Source organism: Geotrypetes seraphini, chromosome 2 (assembly GCF_902459505.1).
Source record: "Geotrypetes seraphini chromosome 2, aGeoSer1.1, whole genome shotgun sequence".
Taxonomy (NCBI): domain Eukaryota; kingdom Metazoa; phylum Chordata; class Amphibia; order Gymnophiona; family Dermophiidae; genus Geotrypetes; species Geotrypetes seraphini.
This window is the reverse complement of record NC_047085.1, coordinates 450,027,741-450,040,917: the sequence shown is the minus strand read 5'-3', so window position 1 is coordinate 450,040,917 and position 13,177 is coordinate 450,027,741. Positions and strand designations below refer to the sequence as shown.

Below are 13,177 nucleotides of genomic sequence, written 5' to 3'. Positions count from 1 at the left end.
TCAGTTTTTAAAACTCTTAGTTTGCTAGCAGGAAGAAAGATTAGCAAATTGCAGCATTCTTCAACCCAGCTTCAGTCTGTGCAGCTGGGAATGATTCAGGATATAGCTGGAGAACTCCTTATAGGTTCTTAACCAGATGGGTTTAGATTTTCCCAAACCAGTTCTCACAACTTTTTGGGACCTCTTTCAGAATGAGAGAAATACTAGAGATGACGAGTCTTCCCTCTATTGACAGAATTTTCTTCCTTCCATTGGCTCAAAGTTAGCGGTATGAGGCATGAAAGGGCCCATGGAGGCTGCTGGAAAACTTTCCATGGACGACTTGGTTGTTTCAGGTCTCGAAGTATCATCTGATAGAGAAGAAATGGAAAGGGCTACTCTTTTGGTCTTCTTTGTAATCTCACAAGTCAGGGATTCCATTGTGAAACTATATTTTAGAAACTGAAAATCTCTGCTTATGAGGCCATACATTGATCTATATCGTGAGACTTAGATCAGAAGAAAATATTTGGTACAGATCTACTCAGGAGCATTGGCACTGGGCCTACCTTTGGCAGATATATTAGTAACTGCTTCATAGCATGTGTACTCTGACTGGGAACCCTTTTCCCCTTGGTTGGCATGTTTTCCCCAGAAACCAATAAGTTTTACCTAAAGAGGCAAATATAATCCTCTTAAAATATTTGCTTTGTTAAGTTGAGCTACTCTGCAAAAGAAAACTTCCGTGCCAAAATACTTCCTGTTTTATCAGACCTCTGGCATTTTTATTCTTTTATTTTCTCAGACTTGAGCATAGACCTGAGAGAATTAGATTCTTCAGCTGGTGCACCCTTTGTAGGCAGTAATGTATTGAAAAAAAGTAGAACTCCATTTCAAAAGCAGAGTTTCTGTCACATCTGGCCTGGTCAATAGCTGCCTCTCTTGTAAAATTTGGCTGTCACTTGTTGGCTCTTAAAGTGATTTACAGCCCATGTGATAGAAACGGCGGTTAGGGGTCAGGTGAGAGTCTGACAGACTGGTGAATTTGCTTAAATTTCCAGGTCTGCCTCTGACCCAGAGCTCCTGTTTCCAAAGACCAATATTTCTATCATAAATTTTCCCAGCAAAGTCATTATTATTTTTAACTTCAAGTTTCTTGAAAATATGCAAATCACAATATACTTGAATCCATGGAAGAAAGAATAGATACATTGCAAATCTCTTTCAATTGTCTTGCATATTATTTCAATTTAAACATCTGTTGCTTTTAGTGGACTATGTAGCATGTGTTCTGTTTACATTGCTATGGAATAATGTCAATGGAACAACCAAATGAATATTCTGCAAATACTGAAAAGGGCTGGTACAAAGCTCTGTTGCTCATTTTCTTTGAATTCATAGAGAGGTTATATGTGCTACATAATATGAAGCTTGATCTATGTTAAAAGCGTAAAATATGTTACTGGGTCAAAAAAGGTAGTAGGACTATTTCATTTTCTGGGGAAATAAAGGACTGATATGGCTAGTTTTTTGTGAAAGGTTTTCAACAAAATTGCTAGTTTTTCATGACATATACAGTACATTATTTAAATTTCATTAATATGCTTTATGGCAAACATTTCAAACTGTTCATGGAGGGCCAGGGAGTTTCTCAAATGATTAATTAAAAGTAGCATGTAAAGTACTCTCATGAACTTCTATGCCAGCAAAAAAGGACTGTCATACAATAGCAGAAAGATGGGAGGCAAGTTCACATTTATACAATGGCAGGGGGCAGGAGAGGTGGATGCCCCAGACGCATCTTCACAGGGGTATCGGTGCCTCTCCTCCTCTCGACCGCCCCTCCCCCCCGTGTACCTCTTGAAATGTTTGCTGTCACAAGCAGTATCTTCCATTTGCTGCTCGTGTCAGTCTTGGCTCCCTTCTGATGTCACTTCCTGGTTGTGACATCAGAAGGTTGCTGAGGTTGGTGTCAGCAGAAGATTCTGCTTGCGTCAATGAACATTTCAAGAGGTACATGGGGCGGGGGCGCTCAAGCAGTAGGGAAGGGGGGGTGCTCCAGTGACAGGGAAAAGTTGGGAGGGGAGCACGGCGCATTGATGCCAGGCGCCAAACTCCCTTTCTATGCCACTGCACATATAGGTTCTTTTCCCCTTCCTTTTACTGAGGTTGTGAATTCTGTGATGGCATCTAACCAAAGGGGCTCAAGCAGGAAGTGTCTAGCAACTTTTAGTATATATATACTAGTTCATAATAGACAATCATAACCTGAGAAAAATTGATGGTGAAGCACTTATAGGAGGCACTAAGACCCAGATTCTCTAAACGGTACCAGTTTTTTAAGAGCAAGTAGGCGCCCAAGCTCAGTGAAAAACATCATTTCAGGGCACCTACCGGCATCTAACAATTTGGCACTGGAATCACATCTCTGTAGGTGCTTTCTGGCGCCTAATGACACTGTAGGTGTGACTAATGCTGGAAGTGGCGTTAGGCACCGGAAAGAGCCTAAGGAGGCACGACTCTCATTAAAGGTAGGCACTGGAAATATAGGCCTGGAAAACATGGCCTACATATCCGGTGTGTACCTTTGCCTGAGGCGCGATTCTGTAACCAGCGTCATCGTGTGATTGACACACAATCGGCGGCCGCAGATTTAAAATTACATTGACTGGGAGGAGGTGGGTGGGGGAGTAGAGCCATAACTGACTCTTCTGATCACCAATTTTTGAGGACGCTATGGCCCCTGTTGCTTTCTCCGTTCTAACACCTATGGAATAGGCATTGGGGCACCTAAAAAAAAAAAAAGGGGCCCCTTACAGAATTACCTCCATAACCCCTGTCTGAGGAAAGGGAAAAAATTAAGGCATTTTTTTTTTCTGCGGTTGGCATTAGTGAAGGTTTTGTTCCAGTTGCTGGGCTTCTGCCAGCATGAACCTTTTTTCAGTATTACTTGTGACCTGGATTTCAATGTACTGGGTTCTTTTTTGTTATTTTGACATGTGCTTTTTCCCAGACACTATAATAAAGTGATTTTTTTTCACATAGTAGCCCGGTATCTTCATAGACTGGAAAATATATTTGACATTCCTGATATACCCACAATCTTAAGACATGTACGGTAACCTGATATTTTTACACATTCTGATTTATTCGCAACAGCACTCCTTTAGGTCCTGGTACAATCTCTGTGCAAAATATCACTTTTCCAACATCTAAAGCCCAATGCAATAAACTGCACACATGTATCCATGACAACTGGTGAACTCTCTCATGTTTTGCACTTTTTTGTGTGTTCATACTTTATATACAATTTGTTTACTGCATTGAGCGTAAACGTATCTTTAACACCTGTATTAGGAAACTGTGAATCTGAGTGTTGTCTTATTTTGGGAGTATGTGAAAGTGCTGGGGTTAAGTGTCATCGTGTGTGGCACCTCTCAGTCTTTGACCCTCGCTAAAATACTTCCACGGCTGCTTGATGTAGTAAAAGATGCGGCTGATTCTGTGCATGGAAAGGCTTTTTTTCTTTTGGGTTCCTTTTAGGATCAAGATTTACATTTTTCGGTTTATTGTTTTACCTCTGTTTCATTTTCACGTCTCAGGTTCTGCCATACAGCTGAAAGAAGCAATGTTATGTGCACAGATAAGCATCGTCATGAGCACAGTCGGGCTATAATTTAGAAGGGATGTATAGATACAGGAGCTGCCCTACATTTATTTCTTTTTTTAAAATAAATCTTTATTGATTTTTAAACTTTGACAGTGCAATACATTTACTTGAATATAAATATTTCATAAAACGCACTGTTAAATACACAATTTATACATAAAACAATCATTTTCTCCCCCTCCTCCCAATTATTAATACAAGAAGACAATTATGTGCTTACAAAATTATAATTAAGTAATTTTAATAATCAAAATACATTTCCCTCCCCCCACCCTCCCCTGAATGTGTAAGGAAAACCAACAATAGCAAAAAAATAAATAAATACATACATGACAATTATTATGATTATTACATTTACTTCTAAAAAAATTTTTGCAAATCTTTGGGGACACTGCTCTTCTGTTTTCAGTTATTTAGCATATCAGTTCTAAGTGTGAAAGCAAACATCTATGTTTATTTCACAGGGTATGAGCTATTTTGTAAAAGATTAGCACATATTTTTTCTGGCTGCCTTCTAGCAGTCTAATTTGGCTTGTCTGATCATCCCAAAGCTGTCATAAGATACTGTACTTGTCTTGCTTTGTAACCAGATCTTTCATAGTTCTGTCTAAGTCATCCTTTCCAATTAAGTCTCTGTGCTTCCCTTTCCGACAAGTTACTTTCGATGGAATGAATTCCAGAGTGTACCCTGTCCTAACTGTAATTGGTGACCATCTAAAAATGAAACCACTGCTTCCTGCTTAGGGAAGCAGACTACTGACAGCAAGCTCCATTAAATCATTTCATCAGAAAATGCTTGCAAGTGTTATCCATTGTTCTTCAGCTTTTCTTGTGTAAACATCACAAAAGTGATTAAAAATAGACAAGGGCTGACCTGGTGGCCTATGGCAGTGCAAGGCCATGAAGAGGAACCCATATTCATTTCCCAATTTAGATCTTCCACGTCATGAATTGGTTGGCTCTGGGGATGCTGCTGCAGATGTAGAGTTCAACCCTGCTCCATCCTACCCCCACCCCCGAGATGGAGGAGGGTAGGAAATCATAGTCATTGTGTGATGGTGACACCTAGTGGCTTGATTTGGGACCCATGCTTACAGAGTTCTAGGAAGAGCTGTGGTGGATAGTTCCCCGCCTAGCATTGTCACTGCAATGTCTAGTCTAAAGCGGGGGTTCTCAACCCAGTCCTCAGAATACCACAATGAATATAGTTGAGATAGATTTGCATTCGGTAGAGGCAGTCCCAAAAACCAAAGAGACAACCCAATCTGCAAATTGACTTGACTGCTTGTTAATGCCAGATTAGTGAGATCTTGGATTAGCATTTTCCAGTGTGATCCAGTCCCTAATGCAGCCCCAAGGGGGCGAAACAAGGCCACTTCAGGCTAATAGGAGTGTTTTAATAAATATTGTTTATATTTTCATTACTATGATCTGCTGTGTTTTTATTCAGTAGAGCCAGTGCATGCAATTTATCTCTTGCATATTCATTGTTGATATCATGACAACCAGACTTGTGCGTTATGAGCACTAAGTTGAGAACCCCTGATCTAAAGTAAATTGGGATGGCAGAGAAAATAAGAGAAAAATTCCTAAGTAAGTTGTGAGGTTCATGATGCGAGATCCCATTTCTGGGTGTGATTGTGCTGGAAGCTCAGAGGAGTAGAAGAAAGCTTTTAGGGCTTCCCCCCCCCCTCAAAAAAAAGTACCCAATATATTCTTCCAGCGTTAGTACAAGTCATATGTGCAAAAAATACTAGTACTGTTCAAAGCAGTCCGTGCACACATGCAGTGGCGTATTGAGGGAGGTTGACGCTCAGAGCGGTGGCACCTGGCATCACTGAGCCATGCACCACCCTTTTTCCCCACTCCCACTTTTCCCTGCTGCTTGGGCTCCCCTCCAATTCTTCCTCACCGCTTGAACGTCCCAACCATGTACCTCTTGAAATGTTCACTAACGCAAGCAGTATCTTTCAACCACTGCGTGCGCCAGCATTGGCTCCCTTCTGACATCATGTCCTGGTCCCGTGACCAGGAAATGACATCAGAAGGGAGCCAACGCCGATGCAAGCAGCAAGTAGAAGGTGGAGAGGAGGAGAGGCTCTGACAATACCGGTTGAAAATGGCGCCTGGGGTGGTGTGGTTATGGGATCCAGAAAACCTGACTGGCTGGCTGGAAGAAAGAAAGGAGCCTGAGGACCAGACTAGGAAACAGAATGATAGATGGAGTTCAGGTCTGAAGATCAGGGCTCAAATCTCAGCCTTAGGTGTCCCAAGTGAAAAATGGTTTCATAGTAGTCATTTTCTAGCAAATAAGTTTTTCATCATAATACACAAAGGCGGGCTTTTGGAATGGGTGGCTCAGCATTTAGCATGTACAGCATGGCAGCACACCTTCATAAAAGGACCCAAAAAAGAAGTAGTTACTGTTGTGTGTTAAGGGATCAACACATGTTTTGGCCAAATAACACTCATTAAAAGACAAAATCATGGAAAATAATAATGAGATACAAAGTATGAAATTGCATGCAGATTAGCTCATTATTATGCAAAATGAATAATATAGCTTACATTTAACCTTGCAAGATGCATTGTTCTTTGAAAGATAATAATACCTTTGAAGCAACATTATCTTCCCTCCCTAGAGACGGGCTTGATGCTTCTATGGAATATTGTCAAGAGGCTGGTTCCAGAAAAGCATACCCTTCACCCTGATTCCCTCTTCTCCACAGAGGCATAGCTAGGAGGGCTAGCAGTCACGCCCCCAAACAGGTTTCCAATGAAAATGGCACTTATATAGTTTCATAAACCTACTTGCGTTGGCACTTATATTTTACACTGTCTACTCCCTTGACACCAAATCTTGGCTATATTTCTTCCTCTCCATCAAGTACACCCCCTACCTCTGATTCCCCAGCATCATTTATTACCCCACTCCCACAATCATTCCTCCAGCACCTACTGCTTTTGCCCCAGTGGTACCTGAATTTAAAATGGTACTTCTCAGCCCCCTAGTGGAGGTCTCGAAGTAATACTATTAGGGATCAGACTGCAAATAAGAGCAGGAATATACCAAGCCAGAATCATGCCATGTGACATGCCCCCTAGTACCCCACTACACTGCAGCCACCACAAGGGGACACAATGCATAGAAAGCAATGTTTGTGCCCACATCTCCCTTGTGCCCTGTGCAACTGCAATACTTGCATAGTCCTTGGGACCACTCTGAATAAGAGTACCATTTTGAATTCATACACCATCATAGCAATAGTACCCAGAGATCACTCCCCCGGTGCATCTGGGGAAGGGCTAAAGCTCTGATTGGCCCAGATGCCTACGACCTCTCTCATAGGAGGGGCCTTAAACAACCTGGACCAATCAGAGCCTTTAGCCCCTCCCCGGTACATCCCAGGATGCACCAGGGAGGGGAAGGGCCGTGATTTTGAAGAGGCAGGCCTGCTGGCCAGAGAGAGTAGGCATCCCTCTGGCCAACCATCATAAACCAAGTAAGGGGGAGGGGCATGGGGTCATCAGAAGCATGGGAGGGTGTCGGGGAGGAATGGGGGGGGTTGCTTAGTGGTGGGAAGCAGTGGGCATCTCTCCCGCTCCCGGGGAGGGTGCCGGGGGGAGGTGGGAGGGAAGGAGCATCTCTTCCGCTGCCGGGTGAGATCTTGGGGGGTTGCTTGATGGTGGCAAAATTTTCTGACAGGTCTGAGATGTCAAGCCTTACTTTCCTGACAGTGCCTGAGGCTGAGCCAACCAGCGCTCAGGCACTGATCAGAAAGTAAGGCTTCGACAGCTCAGACCTGTTGGCAAATTTTGGCTGCATCTGTGTCACAACGAGGTTAGGGAATCACTCAGCGATTATAGAGAATCGCTCAGAATGCTCATTTTAATATTAATAACCTTGTTGTACTACATTTGCATGGCAATATCAGAGACTGCTAGAAAACTTGGAAAAGACCATGGTAAGCCGTTTCAATAATCTGCCGCTAAAATACATGCAAACTAATCCGACTGGAACCAATTTAGCAAGCACGTTAAAGGCACATTTTAGTTTTGAGAATCTATCCCTCAGAAGGGAGCCGTGGTAGATCAGGAGTGAGGAGGGGGGAGAAGTTGTACTTGATATCAGAATAATCAATGGTGAGGGAAGATGATGAGAATTTTTAAGCACCAGCCCCTTAAAAGGTGGCAGCCCAGCTACTATCTGTGCATTTTTACAGTCAGGAGTTGTTCTCAGCTGGAACAACGCAAATTGTAATTTACTTCATATGTTGCTAACCTGCAGTACTCCGGTACCGCAAGTTTGAGGTTCACATGGTAAATTTCAGTGTGATAAAATATATTTTACTGCAGCTTAGTAACTGCTCCCCATACTTAGTAATCCTTGCTCTGTAGAGCCTCAGGACAAAAAAAAATTAGAGATGTTGTAATCAGGGCATGAGTTACAAGCATTACAAGTTTTTATCTAACTTTGGCTAAAGCTTGAAGGCCTTGATACACCGAGGAACACATTAAAAAGTCTTAAAAAAAAAAAAAACATTTTCCATCTCCTTTCATATTCTTATCATCTAAGAGATATCCAATGGCGTACTAAGGGCAGGGCGGGGGACCGATAGAACCGACAGCTGCATGCATGCAGACTGTAGCCCCATGACTGCTCTTTGCACACACACACACACACGGGGATGATGTGCCTGAGTTGTGCTCTGCCCCTGGTGACAACCAAGCCAGGTACGTCACTGTGGATATCAGTAAGTGTCTTTGTCCAGTAGCTGTTCATGGTTTCAGTGTCCAGCGGCTAGTACTTTTCACTCCTTGGTTTGAGTTGGATGAATACTGGATGCTTTACGGTTAAACTGATCATACAATCAATACACACGGCTATGAAGATATTCAGTTGCTTTACTTATACTTAAAATTCAGCACTCATGCTTTATGAAAGTGCTCAGATAATTTAAATCAGCCTGTGCATACCTAGGACTCTAATCACTTCTAAACTGAAGAGCTGTTTAAAATTTGAAGAGAAGCGGTTAGTCTGAAGAATGTGACGCTCTGCTTGCTCACAACTGCTCTCCCCTGCCCAAGTGGTGAGCTGTAGGTTTTCAAGAGCTCTTCAGTAGGAGAAGGAATGAGGCACTGGGCGTGAGTCCTGTGGCACACTTTACAATCATACAAATGCTTATGATCGAGAGAATAGTTTGCATAATTTTGCTCAGAATCTCTTGTTCCTGCCCATGCCTGAAACATTCTGGCAATTTTAAACTACTCAGGGTTATCTATACCAACAGCCATTCATTTGGGGCTTTTTCTTACAGAATGTTCAGTGACCGTTAATTTCATCTCGGCCCTGACACGTTGTGAAATTTCATCCTTTGAACCTCTAAGGTAGAAGTTTAACACTCCCTGTGGAAAATAATTTTGAAGGCAATGTGCTGGACCTAATCCATCTGTTTAGGGCCCCCAGGAAAAAAAAAAAAAAAGCAACTTGAGCTTAATCTGTGAAAATTGAACAGTTCTTGTACTGGGTTCATGGTCTCAAATCTAAAACAAAGAAGAGAAAGAATCTTGCGCACTGCTTACTGTGCACAGAATGTTGTCTTTCGGATCCTCTGTGATTTAAGATATTTAAAATGGGCTGAAAATCAAAGCAAGGTCTCCGTCTGCCCATTCTGTTCATTTTTTGGCCTCAGTTCTGCAAAACTACAAGGAGTGCAACATTTGTTTTACGAAAGTTCAGGCAAAAAACAGACAAGCTAACATACACATAACTTTGTAAAGGTAATTTCATAATGTTATAATTGGTAATAAAAGGAAGGGGGGAGAAAGGAAGGGGGGAAGGGAACAGGGGGGGTGTAGAGAGGAATAAAATAGGTCTTATGGAAATATATATATATATATTTAAAAAAAAAAATAATAATAAAGTAGATAAATTAAATATTTATTAGACCGATGACGAATCTGAGTGCCATTATTCTGTATGAATAAAAAGTTTATGGCATACAGAAGGTACCACCGAGGTCTACTGAAATCTCTAAGAATATAAAGTTCTATCCATAGAACCCATATATGTGAAGTTGTCCTCTAGTTCTAGCACATCTTACCTCTGGAAAAGGTTTGTTTGTATATTAATTCCTTTCAGACATATCACCTCTGACTGTCCTTTCTGCTGAGTTATATTAGGTCATCAAATCTCCATTCATACGTCTTGTGGCACAAACGCCATACAATGTTTGTTCTGAATGGGTTAGGTGACTTGTCTAGGGTCTAGTAGGAATCAAATCCAGTTTGCTGAGTGCATTAACTATTAGGCTACTCCTTCATGTTTCTCTGAACTCAGATCTGGAACTGAAGTAACTGTGGGCACCTGGATGGCACCTCCAGTAATTAGGAGCATAACCAGTGCCAAGCAGACATCTATAGCCTGTGTCCTGATCATGGCTAGACAGATTAGGATGGGCTGGAGTGGGGCCTGGATGACAACTTCAGTAGTTGGAGGCCAGTGCTGAGCAGACGTTTACAGTTTGTGCCCTGAAAATCAAGGTCAAGATCTTAGCTAACTACACTGACCATTAAGCCAGTGGTTCTTATTCCTGTCCTGGGGGACCCCCAGCCAGTCGGGTTTTCAAGATATCCCTAATGAATATGTGTGAGGCAAAAGTGGCAGGCATGCAAATCTGCCTCATGCATATTCATGAGGGCTATCTTGAAAACCCGACTTGCCAGGGGGTCCCCCAGGACAGGTTTAAGAACCACTACATTAGGCTTTTCCTCTACTTTTCTCTGAACTCATATCTGGAGTTGGAGTACAGTATCTGCACCTAGATTTCAGGTGTCCTGATCCTGAGTTGCATTAGTATTCTATAATAGAATCCAAGCATCTAGATCAGGGGTGGGCAATGAGGGCCGGAATCCAGTCGGGTTTTTAGGATTTCCCCAATGAATATGCATGAGATCCGTTTGATTACAATGGGAGGCAGTGCATGCAAATAGATCTCATGCATATTCATTGGGGAAATCTGGATTCCGGCCCTCATTGCCCACCCCTGATCTAGATATTGTTATAGAACAGGATCACCAAGATGCCTAAAATGAAGTGCAAACTCATAAAATTGCTCTCTTATTAATTATGCCAACTAGTAGGGAGATATACAATGTAATTCTGTGATGATTATTAAATCTCTATTTATTATTATCACAGCTCTATAAATAGTTATTAATTTTAATTATATTTTGTGAAGTGTTCAGACCAATACCCGTGCATTCTGTGATCTCACTGAACTGGGGTACATTTGGGACCATCATCACACTTCTAATGTCCCATTGCCAGCCTCCTTATTCTATATGATAGGTTAGATTTTCTGATACTCATTATATATGTTTGTAGATAGTTTTAAAAAAACTTATCTTGATAGCTGTTCCAATCGGCTTGGCGTTATTCTCTTTAACTTCCAGCTGCAGCGAGGTAAAGTGCTTAAATCATAAAGTGCTTATGCATATAGTGTTAACTTATAACTTCCGTGTTCGCTAAAATTTATTAAGTCCGGGGGGGCCGGGCTTAATAAATTTTAGCGAACACGGAAGTTATAAGTTAACACTATATGCATAAGCACTTTATGATTTAAGCACTTTACCTCGCTGCAGCTGAAAGTTAAAGAGAATAACGCCAAGCCGATTGGAACAGCTATCAAGATAAGTTTTTTTAAAACTATCTACAAACATATATAATGAGTATCAGAAAATCTAACCTATCATATAGAATAAGGAGGCTGGCAATGGGACATTAGAAGTGTGATGATGGTCCCAAATGTACCCCAGTTCAGTGAGATCACAGAATGCACGGGTATTGGTCTGAACACTTCACAAAATATAATTAAAATTAATAACTATTTATAGAGCTGTGATAATAATAAATAGAGTCTCTTATTAATTAAACATGCTACATTTAGATGTATCCATTTTTGGAGTTCCTAACATAGAAGTAACTGATTTGTCTATCTGTTGACTTCAAGGGGATGTGCATGCTCCTTTCCCCTTAGTCGGCGTTGAAATAGGATATTTACTGTCAGGATTCTCCTTGATATGCTATAAAAATAGGGAAACGTGTTAGGGTTTCCAAAGGTTAACATGCCTTTTTCTCATTGATTGGTACAGGTGGATTTAGGCCTTATCCGCTTTGTCACTGGCATTGGAACCCAGGGTGCCACTTCAAAAGAAACCCAAAGAGAATATTATGTGAAGTCCTACAAGGTCGATATCAGCTCCAACGGCGATGAATGGATAACATTAAAAGATGGAAGCAAACTCATAGTAAGTTTTTGCAAGATTAATAATGTAACAGATGCAAGTGTGTTGAACTGCAATCTGATTCCTTTTGAGCCACATGACATGCAGCTCAAACATGACTATTTGCTGCAGAGTAAGAGGGTGCAGTCTCTTTTTTTTTTTTCTTCATATGCAATAGGACTTGACATGCAATCATTGTACAAAAGTAATATAGTAAATGGCAGCAGATAAGGACCTGAACGGTCCATCCAGTCAGCCCATTAGTTATACCTATTACAAATACATGATTAAATTAACGTGTCTCTTCTTTGATATTTCAGGGTCATGGACTGCAAAGTCCACCTGGTGTTGTCTTAGGTTCCAAATGCTGAAGTTGCCATCCAAGCTCACTCCAGCCTATCCAACCATCCTGCATGCAGGAAATCTACCATAAAGTCTGGCCAGTAACATCCTCATGTTCCAAGTTACTGGAGTTCCCATTGATGCCCTCCCCAGCCCATCCTACACCAAATCATCCCATATTGGACACAGACCAGGCAAGATTGTCCAGTACCGGCCTTAGCTCTTTCATTTACATTCTTTGTTTTCTAATTAGAGATCCTCTTTGTTTATCCCACGCTTTTTTGAATTCCATCACCGTTTTCCTCTCCACCACATCAAGGCATCTAACACCCTCTCTGTGAAAAAGAATTTCCCAACATTGCTCCTGAGTCTTCCTCCCCACAAACTCAAAATATGCCCTCTAGTTTTACCTTTCAAGTATTTAAATGTCTGTATCATATCTCCCCTGACTCTCCTCTTCTCCAGAGTATATATATTTAGGTCTTCCGGTCTCTTCTCATACTTCTTTTGGTTCAAACCCCTTACTATTTTCATCACCTTCCTTTGGACCGCTTCAATAAAAGCTTGTAAATACATTGCATTTTTTATATGAATACATCTGCAAGGCAATTTGAGCACACAGGGTCCTGATATTCAGCCTGCGGGAAGAAGCCCATTTTACCTCCCATTGGCCACGGTAATCCCAGACATTCAATGCCAGGGCAGAATCTGACCCTGTCATTGAATATCCTGGATAAAGTTCGGCGACTCACACCTAGCCAGTCAAGCCAATTTTGATCAGCTGGCTGGCTAGGGCAAAATGGCCAAAGTTAGACCTGACCTTTAGACAAGTCTATCTGCCGCATGCCTTAGCCGGCCAGCTGATCAAAATCGGCAGTGACTTCCTATGTCACGCAATAT

At 41.6% G+C, this 13,177-nt stretch overlaps 1 protein-coding gene across 5 annotated transcripts in view; it reads left to right on the top strand.

Annotated features, from left to right (window-relative positions):
• Positions 1 to 13,177, top strand: part of NRP1 (neuropilin 1) — a 339,157-nt gene that overhangs the window by 229,525 nt on the left and 96,455 nt on the right. For all 5 annotated transcript variants that reach the window (XM_033931511.1, XM_033931507.1, XM_033931509.1 and 2 more), the window contains exon 8: positions 11,804 to 11,959. In XM_033931511.1, coding sequence (XP_033787402.1) covers positions 11,804 to 11,959 — 156 coding nt within the window. The remainder of the gene's footprint in view (positions 1 to 11,803; positions 11,960 to 13,177) is intronic.